Source organism: Artemia sp. Qi Xiang Cuo, chromosome 11, assembly GCF_049724085.1.
Source record: "Artemia sp. Qi Xiang Cuo chromosome 11, ASM4972408v1, whole genome shotgun sequence".
Classification (NCBI taxonomy): Eukaryota; Metazoa; Arthropoda; class Branchiopoda; order Anostraca; family Artemiidae; genus Artemia; species Artemia sp. Qi Xiang Cuo.
In genome coordinates, this window is record NC_142804.1 from 58,406,697 (window position 1) to 58,421,126 (window position 14,430).

The window sequence follows — 14,430 nt, forward strand, 5'->3', positions numbered from 1 at the left end:
ATTGGAATATCATTATTATCTTACATTGTTAGATCGCAACATTTTAGATATAAAGGTAAATTTGGGTTTATATGACACAATTTTTGCACATGTAAGCCTACTGCTTGCACCTGGAAACTTTTTTCAAGACTCAGGTGAAAATCTATTTATGTAACCGGATTATTGTTATCCAGAGTCCAGTGCAGATCAGAAACTAAATCTTGTTCTGCAGTTCACACAAAGTGCGTAAGCTGGCTTAGACCCATAATTCCATGGGACTTCCATTCGAATGAATGCTTTTTGTAATCCTTGGCCTATCTTGGTCACTACAGGATTTCCACACTTGACGATAACACAATGGCGATGCCACAATGGGCAGGCAGGTCATTGTGTATAACATTGCTAGGAAAGGGTTATTCGGCCAAATAATCCTACCAAAACAAGCTAAACCCAGAAGAATTGTCCATTTATAAAAATCCAGTGCAATGCTGAGTTGTTTACTAGGTTCTAATAACCCTAAGGGGAGAAACCCCTCAATTTCACCTCAAAGCGATATTTGGAGTCACGGTTCTGGTTATGCAGATTCCTGAGACGTCCACCCTGACGCCGCTATGAAGTCATGTAAACAAAGTTTCACTTCTTGGGAAAGGGATGGAGAAAAGAGATTATGACACAGCGAAGAACCCATACCATCTCACAAACTGAAATAAAATACTCCTACCCAGGACTCTCCAATAGAATGGGAGAGAGAACTTCGCAAGAAAAACATAAAAGTTAAATACAAATGTTTCCTAATCAATAGGTTTGTCCGAGCCATAATAATTTTTTTTTTAAATGCCGTAGGAGTTCCAGCCATAACTAAGTGTGATTAATTCAAATTCAAATTCAAATATCTTTAATTCAAATATGTGTTTTACTGTACTAATTTTCATCTTCATAAACCTGAAGTGAAGAGACTTCCTGGCATTTTAACAGTGAAGAGGAACAAAAATGGAAACAGGGATGCAGCTGCACAAGCAGGGAAATCAAGGCCGTACCCAGGATTTTTTTTCACTCGAAGATTTTTTTTTCGGGGGGGGGGCTACCACAAAAAAAAACAGAAAACGTATACAATTTTTGTATATCCATTTTTTCCGTTTTTACGAGTCAGACAAACATTTCGCGGGCGAGGGAGGATTCAAACACCCCCAATCCCCCCTGGGTATGGCCTAGGATTTAATTGCCTTCTATATTTTAAGAATATTCCGGAGATATCTTGATGAAAAGGTATCCACTAGACATCCACTAGAAATTCTTCAGGTTATCCATTAGGTCAAATTGACTTGTGATTTTTTTTTTTTTTCATTTGTTGGGATTAATCCTTAGTTTTGGAGAGCGTTCCTGTGAAAGTATGAATTTGGGAGTCAACCAACTTTGACGTTAAAACCTGATGTTAAAACCAGATGTAGAAATTTTGGTTAGTTAATGATCTGCTGAAAAGCTTAATTCGAGATTACATAACGTGAATGAGTGGCTTCCTAAGCTCACATCTAAATTGTTTCTTATAACCGAGAAACTAGTGAAAAATATGAAATTTTATGATAATAAGAAAAAAAACATTGTAAAATTACTTGGTTCTAGAAGTTCCGCGTGTCTTGGCTCCACTTTTTATGTATCCAGCCCCATGTTGCATCATTAAGCCAAAGCCATGTTTAATTTTTATTATTTTTTTTTTTTTTAATCTGACAGAATTTGAAACTTAGAAAGTTCCCTAGCAATCACAAATCAACACTGCGTCACTGTCCTTTAGAAAGCTGGGTGACGATAGGCCTATTAAAATAACCTCTTCTGACAAGTTCTTATATTTCTAATTTTACTTAGAAATTTTGGTAATAATCTTGACTTGACTTACTTTGACTTAACGCTCTTGCTCAGCAGGGTCACCAGCATAGAGGGAACTGTTTGACAGCACTGTCAGTAATAATAACATTGACTCTAATAATATAAATATAATTAAATAATATAAATGCTAATAATTAAAAAAAGTAAAACTAAAGATTTCACATCAGCTTTTGGAAGTAAAGCTAATAAACGAAAGGCTAAAAATTGAAACTTTAAAGTACACAGACTGCTATTTTTTCAGTATGTAGGTTTTTTGTGTTGTGCTTTTTTTTTTCTTTTTTCTAAAAAAATCTTAATATTTCCAACTTATCATATTTTTCTGGCAAACTTGTACGTTACATATTTTTTTCTGCCTTCCTTCCCCCCCATCGTCTTCGTTGTTATGAAATTGCAAAAAGTTACGATAAAATTTACCAAACAGTCTCATTATTATTCGCTTTTATCAAACAAGCCAATTAAACAAGATTGACCTTTTTTGTATGTCCTGATACCTGCCAAACCAAAACTCAAAGCAACTGAAATCGGATATCAAAATTAGTAATTCTTTGCTAATTTTTATGAAAATGTAGGTCTGCAGAACTGCGAAATCATGAAAATAAAGGAGAGTTGAGGATTCTTTCATTTTATGTTAAGTGGGCTAAAAAAATGAATTTTCCAAATCTAGGGGGGGATTTTGTTTTTTTAATTTTATCAATGGAAATACCAAAAGGTATTTTTAAATCTAGGCGCAAAGCAATTGATACCCCGATTTCCTCCTTCTATTGGTGCCTCTGGTTATACGAGAGACCTTTTGTGATAACATATATGCTCAGGGGCATACCCGTTGGTATTCCTGATTTGAATTGTTTTGTAGCAATAATAACTACATTGCTGAAAAAAAAAATCAAATTTTATGTTTTAGTTCGGAGATGTATTTTTGTCATATGAGTGGCGTTTTGTTCTAACGATCAGTTATTAACGGGTATCCTCAGATGGATACCCGTCGGGTTAGCTCTGATTTGTATTGGCTCTGTAGCTGTAATAGTAACAATTATTGCTGAAAAAAGTCGTTCACGTTAACCTTAACGCCATATATTTTCAGCTGTTGCTGCTCAGCCTATAAGTGAAGATGTCACTGTTATTCGAAGTGGTACTAGAACTGAGAAAAGTATTCATCTATCAGAAAGAGAGCAAGTTGAAACTATCTATGGGAAGCTGGATGAATCAAAACTTGAAAATCTTATGTCTGTTTTTGAGTCTACTGTTGGTGGTCAGGCAATGACTGTTGATGCGAGCGTTACACTAGTAGGAATACCAACCAAGAAGTACGAGGCTTCCGTCACTTTTGGAAAAGGTGGTCTTGGGCTAGTTCAAAAGGGATCAATCCATATTCAACCTCGTTCATCTGGTTCTAAGACCCCAGGTAGTAAGACATGCATTGATGCTGAGATTAACTGGCCGAAGTTGACATCACTTGAAAGAGGTTACCTACTCGAGGCTGACCTTGCAACATCATTTAGTATATCTCTTGGTCAAGGGTCAAACTGTGAAAACGGGAAAATTTATTCAGTTGAAGGTAAGATGAGTCAAACAGATGAACAAGTGGCTTATGCAAAATCGTCACCAGAAGCTGTTTTGTGCAAGAAGCTAGAAACTGAAAGAAATATCTATGTCGCTTCAGAAGTCTGTGAAGAGGCAAGAAAACAGGCATCTGATTTGAATATGTACGAAGTTGAGTTTGATTACCCATCAATGGTAAGTAATTATTTCGAGTTGAGTCTTCTCTCTCTCTCTCTCTCTCTCTCTCTCTCTCTCTCCCTCTCTCTCTCTCTCTCTCTCTCTCTCTCTCTCTCTCTCACTGTCTCACTCAGTCAGTCTCTGTCTCACTCTCTCTCTCACTCACACACACCCACTCTCATAACCCTTTTATTAAAATTGAAGAAATGAAGTAACCCGCATTGTGAACTAATAGGCAACAGAAATACCTCAGAAAAAACTAATGAGCAATTTGTGGGCTCCCTTCTCCAATACTATCTTGACTAACATGTTGACAAGTTTTTGTTTTCTGTTTTAGTTGATATACGTTTGTGATTTTGTTCGTAAAAGACATAATATAAAAAATGGGTTGGCAGCGTTGTTTCATTAACAAACCACCCTACGTTGTGCCACCCTTTATCCAGGAGAAAAATTTGGTCAACAATAGGATTCAGGTTCAAAGAAAACAAACAACATATTTTCTTTCATATCGTTAAAGCAAAAATTACGGTTGTGTGATATTATTCAACCTAAAACAAAGATAATAAAATGACAATGCAAAACGATGGTACGGGCTTGTGTACTCAAGTGTTTTAATTTCTGTTTTTCGCGGTGTAGCTCAAAAACGAAAAGAAATTAGAAATCATGCTAGATTTTAACTATTTTCATTTTTCATCTAAATGACGAAAAAAAATAATATTTTCTCATTTTTGTAAAAGCTATTAGTAAGGCAAACAGAACAAAGTTCCACTTTATTGTCTAAATATTTCTAAGTATGTTAAGTACCAAGGATATCAAAATAAAATGTACTTTTGTCCCTGGGTCTACCTTAGGTCTATTCACACCTGAAAACCTAGAATTTCTAATATTGTTCTTAGTTTGTTTCAAAATTCGTCAGTGTTGCCACGTTAAAACTAAGTAGTTAAATTTGACAACCATTTTCATCCATAAAAATTCAAATACTAGCAATCTATTGATTCCCGATTACAACTACGTCGTCAAAGGAAAGTTAAGGCTTCTGATTTTATTTTGGGCCTTCTGATTTTATTTAGGCTTTAGGTTATATGTGCTAATTTTTCACCCAGGTTTCTTTGTTGTTTTTTTTTTTTTTTTTTTTTTTTTTTATTTGACGCCCACTACTATCAAAAACTGTATAACTACGTATAGACTTATGTCACAAAAATTTAGTTTTAGATTTTTTGAATTTTTAAGATATACATGGCTGTAAAAACTTCCACTTAATCAATTAAAAAAAATATTTCAGTTTTACTCTCCTTGCTACTTTAAGTATTGTCTAGTTAGGAAGAAAAATCTAAACAAATAATCGTTGAATTCTGTGAATATCAACTGAAAATAATATTTTTTAGCCTTCTGATACAGTGAAAAATATAACTAGTCAAGTCGAGAATCTGCTGAAGTACATTGGATACCGCCACCTATCTGAAAATGTTAACGTCAAGAATGAAAAGCACAAAATTAAGGTAAGCACTCATTCTAGACGATGGTCTGAAAGACAGGTTCTATTGTCGATTAAAATGTGGATTAATTTTGTATATCATTGTAGATTGTCGATAATTGTCGAAAAGCATAATTGCTAGAAATAAATAACTGTCGGCGTGCGAGTTGAGCCGAAAATTCTCCGGTTGCCCGCTCCAGTATATTCTGATATCGAAGATTCTCCGGTATCTTCCAACACTGAACCAACAATCACGCGCGACGATTTTTTGTGTAGCTTTTTATTGTAGATTTTACCGTTCTCCACAATCGAATAACACGAAAATATGTTTTCTATAAAGTAAAGAAATTCACAAACGGGCCACCAGTGTTGCTTATTCGACAAGCATAACTGAGCCCACAGTACACGTATAGCTACAAACAATGAAGTTAGAAGCTTGTTTGTAACTATGTATACCCTCTGGGGTCAGTTATGCTTGTCGAATATGCAGCGTTGGTGGGAAGAGTCTGTATTTCTATATTTTTATGTCTTTGCCCCATAAGAAAATATCCTGTACTTCATAATTATTCCAAGTTATCTGTTTTATGGTCGAAAAGAATTTGTCCGAAAAACCGTTTGTAAGTGATAGAAGTGTAAAAAACAAAATGCTTGAATTTTCAACACTAGATGTAAAGTTCAATGTGTCATAAAAATGGCAAAATTTAAGTCCTTAATTGAGCATAATATAGCTCTTTTTACCTACATCATTTCCTACAAAAGAAAATACGTACAAAAGGTGTAGACACCTACTTCAAATACGTACTCGTATTCATTTTTTAAAATAGATATCGTGGCAATTAAATAAACATACTTCTAGAATCACAAACAAAACACGAGAAAGGGTCAACGGCTAAATGCAGTGTCAAAATAGAAAACGAAGGAATTTGAAAATAATAATAAAAGATTTGAAACCTCTACACAAAACAGTAATGCACTATGAGGAGTATGGAGTAAAATAAAATGTAAAACAAGAAATGAAGAGCAGTACAGCTTTCCGGTGTTCTTTTTTTACTCGATTTAAGGATCCTGAAATTTAAACCTGATCTTGACAGATCACAATCCCCCCATATTTTAAACCATAACTTGTGACGGTTCTTTGCAAGTTGCATCTCTGGGTCATCGCTCTAGCCCTTTTTCGGTGTAATAGTCCTAATAATATAAAATAATCTCAGACGGTATTGTCATTGAGGCAGCTACTTTAAGTGAATCAGTAATCTCAGCAAGATAGCAATCTAGACCCAGACTATTTCCATTCAGCTGAATAGAATCAATAAAGATAGTGTGGATGAATAGAGATATAGACAGCACTAATGAACAAAACAAAAAGAAAACTTACAGCAAAACGTAGAGAGGAGAGTAAGAATAGGTTTAGACGTGCATAGATGGCGATATAACTGTTTTCCGACGGTATCACTTTTCTGAATGTTGCTATTAGATTGTGTCTTCAATCGAGGAAAATGGGCAATTTCAAGAACTCAAGAGTAATTTCTCAATTTTTAGAGCAGGGTCTCGGTATTATTTTAGTTGCACTTTTTTGAACATCCTCTAATTCTGCTGACAAATAAGCCGTATTCTGAGTTTAGGGGACCCCATACTTTTTGAGTAGTCGCATTTGTTTACAATAGCCTATTATCAACATGCAGCTTAAATGCCTAATCACTTATAAATGTTGCTCTTAGTATTGTTACGGAGGAGACAGTTGAAAACACCACATGTACTTCTATTACAAACAACTCACTCCAGCAACAAGCTTCCTGATTCCAACACGCTACGCACGCTCATTCTCCATCCTAATCCATTCAAAACTTTCCTCTTTACACCCTCCCAAGAATTTTTCTTTCCTTACGACATTCTCCCACACCATTCGTGGATGACCTGCTTTTTTTTACCTTAGATGGTTGGCAACCAAGGACGATCTCTGATAGTCTCTCACCCTTCATCAGCAGAAAATGTCCTAGCAATTTACATTTTTCTCTCATTATAGCTCTAGAAGGCAGATTGAGTGAAATTTTACCTACATTTTACTGTTGGAGATGCGGTCAGTCCAAAGGGTACCAAAAACAATCAGTAGGCAATGTCTCTGGAAAACATCAAAAAAACTCTTCTCCGTCTTTCGAAGAACCCACGCTTCTGAAGCATACTTGACCACTGTCTTTACTATAGCTTCCAATATTCTAATCTTGACTCGCAGACTTATCTTCCTAAAACTTTTTTCAACTGTGGAAAAGCACCCTGGGCCTTGGCTAATCTACATCTAAACTTTTCACTGCACCCACCATTGTTAGCAATAGTACTACCTAGGTAAGTGAAGCTCTCCACTCGATTGATCTTCTCATTACTCAGCATCATCTCTTCACCTTCCGTTAGTCCCAGTCTTAGGGACTTGGTCTTCTTAACATTAATTTTTAAACTTATTCTTGCACACTAAACCTCCAAAAATTCATTCATTTTCATCTACAGACACATCTACAAATACATTTCATCTACATTTTCATCTACAAATAACATTTTCATCTATGGTTCTCAAACCATCAGTATAATTTAAGTTTAGGAGAGTTTTGCTTCCTCAATTAATTCCGTGCTCTCCCATTTCCTTTGCTATGCTCCTTAGGACGAAGTCTCTCATAATGATCAATATGAATGGGATGGAACGCAACCCTGATCAACTTTTTATCTAAATAAAAAAAAGTTTTTTTAACTGAAAGTAAGGAGCAGCATTAAAACGAACAGAAATTATCGGTATATGAAAGGGTCTGTCCCCTCCTCAACGCCTCGCTCTTTACGCTAAAGTTTTTATTGTTTTAAAAAATAGCGTTGTGAAAAAGAGTCTAACTTTAGCGAAAAGAGCAAGGTGTTGAGGAGGGGACAGCCCCTTTCATATACGGAATAATTTATGTTCGTTTTAATTTTTAATGTTGCTCCTTACTTTCAGTTAAAAAAATACTTGTTTTTTTATTTTAATTTCTGAACTTTTTTGAATTAATGCAGGTTTTGAATTTGGCTCACCGTACATGAATAATTAAAACAAAATTTGCATATGAATTTGACTTTTATTAGGTTAAATGATTTTCTCGAAAGTTGTTAAATTTTATTTACGAACGTTTTTATTAGTAATAAATATACGTAACTTACGAATTAACTTACATAACCAACTTCTTTATTCATATATTTTTAATACGTATATTAGGGGTTTCACCCCCTAGCCAATACCTTGCTCTTTACGCTAAAGTTAGAATTTTGTTCAAATTCTTTAAAAATGACCCCTTAATCACAAAGGCCTTTAATTAAAATAAATAACTCTTATGAAATTACTAAAAAATGTTTGGCGTTAAGAACGAGGTATTGACTAGGAGGCGAACCCAATCATATACATAATAATTTTTGTTTGTTTCGAGTTTTGATGTTGCTCCTTAATTACAGTTGAAAAACTCATTTTTTTTAAAATTTAATTTCAGGTCGTTTTTTAAATAATGCTGGGAAATCCGGCGCCCCCTTCATAGCAGTGTCCCTTCCTCCATGAAAACTTCCTCCTTGTAAAAATCCTCTAATATAAACCCCTACCCCCTTCCACTTCCAGAAAAAATCCCCCCTGAAAACGTCTGAATACTTCCCAATAACCAATACTATATGTAAACATTGGATAAAGTTCTTAACTTTCAACCCTCTTCCCGGGTGCTCTGGGGGTTTAAGTCATTCTAAAAGACATATTTATTATATTTTCGACCATGTTGAACAAAATGGTTATCTCAAAATTTGGATCGGGTGACTTTGGGGAAAAAATAAGCGTGGGAGGGGGTCTAAATGCCCTCAGTTTTTTTTGTCACTTAATAAGGGCACTAGAACTTTTAATTTCCGTTCGAATGAGCCCTCCTACAATATTCTAGAACCACTGGGTCGATACGATCACCCCTGGGAAAAAAACAAACAAATAAAGACGCATCCGTGATCTTTCTTCTGGCAAAAAATACAAAATTCCACATTTTTGCAGATAGGAGCTTGAAACCTCTACAATGGGGTTCTCTGATACGCTGAATCTGATGATGGTGTCATTTTCATTAAGGTTCTATAACTTTTAGGGGGTGTTTCCCCTTTTTTCAAAAATCAGGCGAATTTTCTCTGGTGCTTAACTTTTGATAGGTAAGACTAAACTTGATGAAACTTATATATTTGAAATCAGTATTAAAATCTTATTCTTCTAATTTATCTATTGGTATCAAAAAAACGTTTTTTAGAGTTTCGGTTACTATTGAGCCGGGTCGCTCCTTACTTACAGTTCGTTACCACGAACTGTTTGATACGAAACCAGCTACTAACCTCATTTTCTACCTTAACTGCAGCAATATTCTTCTCGTACATTGCTCTAATCCCTGCAAATTATCTATCTGGTACACCATACAAGGATGGGACCTTAACTAAAGCTAATCTATCAGCTTAATCAAACGTTTGCTAATAACGTTTTAATTAATAACTTTTCAGTTATTAATCTAAGATTAAAAAATTAGTCGAGGTGTCCTCTCACCTTACTAAAACCATACCGTCATTCCCCTTAAACTTTATATACAGTTTCTCTATATCTAGAAAGTATCATCAAACTAAGTACTAATTACCACACTTACTGTTATAACTTATCTTATGGAGGGGTTTAATGAAAGTCTTGCAATGTAACTAGCAAAGTATTGTAACTTCTGCAAATATTCGTTTACATTTCAGGTTGTTGCTGAACTAGAGCCTATTGACAGAAAAAAATCAAATATACATTTTTTCACTCCACGCTCCAATGTTTTCTTTAATGGTGTTCCTCTTGGATGGATCTCTAGAGCTGTCTTACCAATTAATATTCGCCTACCACTACTTCCAAACATGTTGAACACTGTTGGTAAGTGCCTACTCACAGTTAAACCATCAACCTGGTCTATTGTCCGGGAGGGATTATAAGATATCTTTCCGCCAATTATGATTTTTAGGGTTCTTACTGAAATCGATCTGCAGTATATGGGATAGTGCTCCTTGGGAACTAAAATCTAGGTAGTAGCTTGCTAATTTTTAGACCCAAAGGCATCTAAACCTAAGATATTAAATTCCTAATTCTCTCATCCTAGGAAACCCAACAAATAAAATAGATTATAATATAATATTATATATTATATATAACATAATATTATATTATAAGAGTATCTTCTGGTATACAAGGTAGGGCAGACGTTGTTTTGTTTTAGAAAAAATAAATCTTAATTCTTATAACAGTGTATTTTTGTTCTAGAAGGATGAGGGAAAGAGATATTGCATATTCGAAAATATTTCCCAAATTATTTTCCACCTCTTACAAAAGGGTATTAGAGATTAATGATCCCACCGCTACTGTGTGGTGGACTTATTAGAGATACTGTCATGCCATCTATGTTATTTTTTTAATTTCTCAAGCACCAAAACTAGCCACCGGTACCCTGTGTCCTTTAGCGGTAATGGCATCATGGGTGTAGGGAGGGGGGCAGGGGGAGAAGCTGCCCCCCTAGACCTTCAAATTAACATTAGATATGGCTGAAAAAGCGATGGTTTGTAAAAAGCAGTAGATAAAATTCCATCACACTATCGACTGCCCCCCCCCCTAGACAATATGCTGCCTAATGCTGCCTACGCCCATGAATGGCATGCTGTCAATACTACTCTATTTATTTTTCTAAGAGTCGGAATCATTACTCGGTATCCCCGGTCTTGAAACCTTTAATTTTCTTGGGTACCCAAATGAGCAGGCTCGTACCTCACTTCTTATCAAAAGAAGCCTGACGCGGGCACAGAAAATCCGAATTTAATTTTAAAGATTTTTTAGGTTAACTGAATGGTAATTTCTTATAAAAATTCAATAGTAAAACAATTATTTTAAAGATATTTGTCAGAAAACTAGAAATTATGTTGAAAAGAAAATGTAATTTTAAGCAAAATTTGACAAATTCAGCAATTACAAAAAGAAATTTATTATTCTCACTTCGATAGAATATTCAATTTAAACAGATATATACGAAGAATATTTCAGAATAAATTACTAAAGAGCTTTAAAGTTTTGAGTTTAGATAAAAGTGTAAGATAATCATCTCCCTTTCTGAAACAAATTTTACCATATGAATTTACAAACTAGGCTACTTTGAAACTGCAAGTAGCCTATTTATGTTACAAATTCTCATCAGATGAAGCTAAAAATCCAGACAAAGAAACAAACCTTGCTGTTGGTCTTCTTATAACTTATAACAAACTAACATTATCAGTCTTTTTTTTAAATAAGTACACCGAGGAAGTTTTTAATTGGTGAGCTTTTGTGTCGGCCAAGTTTTACGAGGATCCAACATCTCTTTCTAGTAGATGCCTGTCCAACGTTAATTCAGCAACCCTCTTGCCTTCTTCCCCATAGAGACAAAACCAATTCTGAATTCTGGAAAGGCAAACCCAGGACATTACGGGTTTTTGTAAGGCGAAGCTAAAAAAAAATGTTGTGTTGTGTTTCAGTAAGCTTCTTCCAGTGAATTTATTAAGCCTTAGTTGATTAGGTGACTTACCAACCTATTTTTCAGGGTTACAGGCTACTGTACTTAACTAAAGAGCCAGGAGTTATGACGGAAAGCAGGTCGTCGCCGTCTGGGGTGGGAGGACGTCATAAAGAAAGATTTAAAGGAAATGGGAACTTCGTGGGCGGGTGTAAAAAGGGAGGCTTTGAATAGATTGGGGTGGAGGAGGAGCGTGCGTAGCTGTGTTGGCCTCAGGCGACTTGGTGCTGTTGTGAGTTGTTAGTAGTAGTAGTCTCTATTAAGTTAGAGGTAAGCCTATTAATGCAATTTCTGGTTCTGCAGTATTATATTTCTACAGCCTCTCCCTTTGGATTTTTTTTACCAACATAATCAGAAACACTTTCATATCCCAAGTCTATACGGTGGATTTAAAGGCAAAAAATTTACAATTTTTGTTTAGGGGGAAAAGCTGAAAAAACTTTTTCGAAATTATTTTCCCGTGCGTGCGAAAATGTTTGTCATTTGTGCTTTCTTTAGTTGTTTCCAAATCATTTAAGATGTTTGAAACCTTAACACTTCTGCTCAGAAACAATGATTAAGACAGGAATTTCAAGGATAGGTTATTACGGACCTTTGAACTTCGAAATGTGTGCTGTAAAAATTATAAATACCCATTGGATACTCCAGAAAAAAACTGTCAAGTCACTTAGTTCTACAATTTGCTGTAATTAAGAAAAAAGGATATAGATTTTGGCCCAAGTTCCAGTCTCCATAATTTTTTTAAGAAAAAAAATTACAAATCATAAATTTTCAGATTCATTACCTACCAGTATTCCAACGCATTGAGGAATTAATATTTGACATTTTCTTTTTATGACTCTGATTTGGGTTGATAACTAGGTCTAAAACTTTAAAAAGTTAGATAACGAGAAAATTGGTGGAATGAATAGCTTCAGTTACCTAGGTAGGACTTTGATTAAAGATTGTAGAAGCAGTTAAAATTCGAAATTAAATATCGAAGGCACAAGGTGTTATTTTTGATTCGTTTTTTTTTTCAACAGAAAAATGGTTTGGAACTAAAACTTAAATTAGAATATTAGAAGTCACAACAATGATAGTCACAACATTTCTTTCAGGGACTACTCTGAAAAAAATGTCAAACAAATTACTTTCGTGCATTAAATATGACAAAAAACTTGTCATATTTTGAAAGAAGGTGAAGTTACCTCACTTTGCCACTGCTGGGGTACAAACATTTAATACGCAGTTCAGAAGATCGTTCCTTCAAAAATTTTTATCCTGCTGCTTAGAATTTTTAAGTTGGCTCATTAAATTTAGTTTCCTTCCTTTAGACATCTGTGCGATAGAAGGCTCCTATGTCAACACATTTGACAACACTCCTTATGAAGCAGAGCTGACAAGCTGTGATCATGTGTTGGCTTCAGACTGCACAGGAAAATATGAAATCGCTGTTTTAGCGCGTGAAGAAAGAGGCAATAAAATCACAACTGTAATTTATAACAAAGACAAAATTGTCATGGATCCTGCTGCTAAAAAGGTTCGTTTTTATATTTCTGCATCTTGGTTTAGTAGTTTAAATCAAGCTCTCAGGTACTACTGATAAATTAAAGCGGATGCTCGACGCACTTTTTTACGTAATAGTGATTTGAATTGAAGCTGCAAAAAAACAACAACAAGGAACAATTAGTTTAAAAAGCAATGAAAAGCTTCAATGTACCTTTAGCTTTCTTTTGTGTGAAAGCAATTTCGATTGGCCCTATAAATACTGATTATGCGTTGGTTGTGTGAACTGATCAATGGCTTTATTATTCTTAAGTTTTGTTACATTTTTAGTTTTTCAAAGAAATCGTAGGAGTTATATGTGAAATCATGTCTTTGAATTCTAGGAGAAGATGATGTTACAAGCCCTTGACTTATTGCCTAAAAACAATTTGGGTCGAGCCTTTGAATTATCCCAAAAAAAAAATAGAAAATTCGTCATGGCCTTACTTCTCTTTTTTATGTTTGATCTATCCCAAATTTCAGCCTATAAAAAAAAAGAATTAAATTAGAAAAGTAAATTAAATGCAAGAATAGTACCATTAAATCCTATAAACGGCTTCAATATATAATCTTGTCATTTCAGCCTGAATTTCTATTCTTTTAAAAACTTCGTTAAAGTCATCAGCAAATTCTTGGGTCTTTGCTTCCATGAGACTCTCCATAGAAGCTCTGGGCTTAATTTAAACTTGTTTTTGTCGTTTTTAAGAAAGCTGGGGAAAATATAAATTTTAAGTCTCTTGTGATAGAAAGTAGACTTGGATTATTTGGATATCTTATTATGTCTCACTTGGTCATTCTGAGCTGAGCAATTGCAATCATTCAATGAATATAACTATTTTCATTGTCTAGTCATAACATATATTTTGAGAGCTCAGCTGAACTTACAAAAAACAACTTAGAACAGCTCAAACCACATAAAAATCAGTCACTTCCTATAAAGTCACTTTTCATCCGTTAATTATGTTTCAGTTTATATAAGCCAGGGGCATAGTTTGGTATGGGTAGAGGAGTAACTTCCCCCCAGACTCCAGTTTGCCCACAAAACCCCAGCTTGACCCCCCCCCCCCAGCTAAAATATAGTTTCTTCAAAATCCTGTCAAAAATCAGATAAGCCTGCATAATTCAAGCATCGATTGAAATAGGTTAGTTTTCTTTAGTATATCTTTGCCTTTATGGTACTATATGGCTCATTTTTGAGTTTTCATCGTCATTTTCAATTGCTTAGGGTAAATTAGCTCGAACTGCCCCCCCCCCCCAGGATTTTGACGAGCTTACGCCACT

At 34.9% G+C, this 14,430-nt stretch overlaps 1 protein-coding gene across 1 annotated transcript in view; it reads left to right on the top strand.

The window, feature by feature from the left end:
- The window catches only part of LOC148947173 (vitellogenin-like), a 117,366-nt gene that overhangs the window by 92,714 nt on the left and 10,222 nt on the right, over positions 1-14,430 (top strand). Inside the window, exons 22-25 of the mRNA XM_089096914.1 lie at positions 2,942-3,594; positions 4,962-5,075; positions 9,800-9,965; positions 12,939-13,144. Of these exons, the coding sequence (XP_088953040.1) occupies positions 2,942-3,594; positions 4,962-5,075; positions 9,800-9,965; positions 12,939-13,144 (1,139 nt within the window). The remainder of the gene's footprint in view (positions 1-2,941; positions 3,595-4,961; positions 5,076-9,799; positions 9,966-12,938; positions 13,145-14,430) is intronic.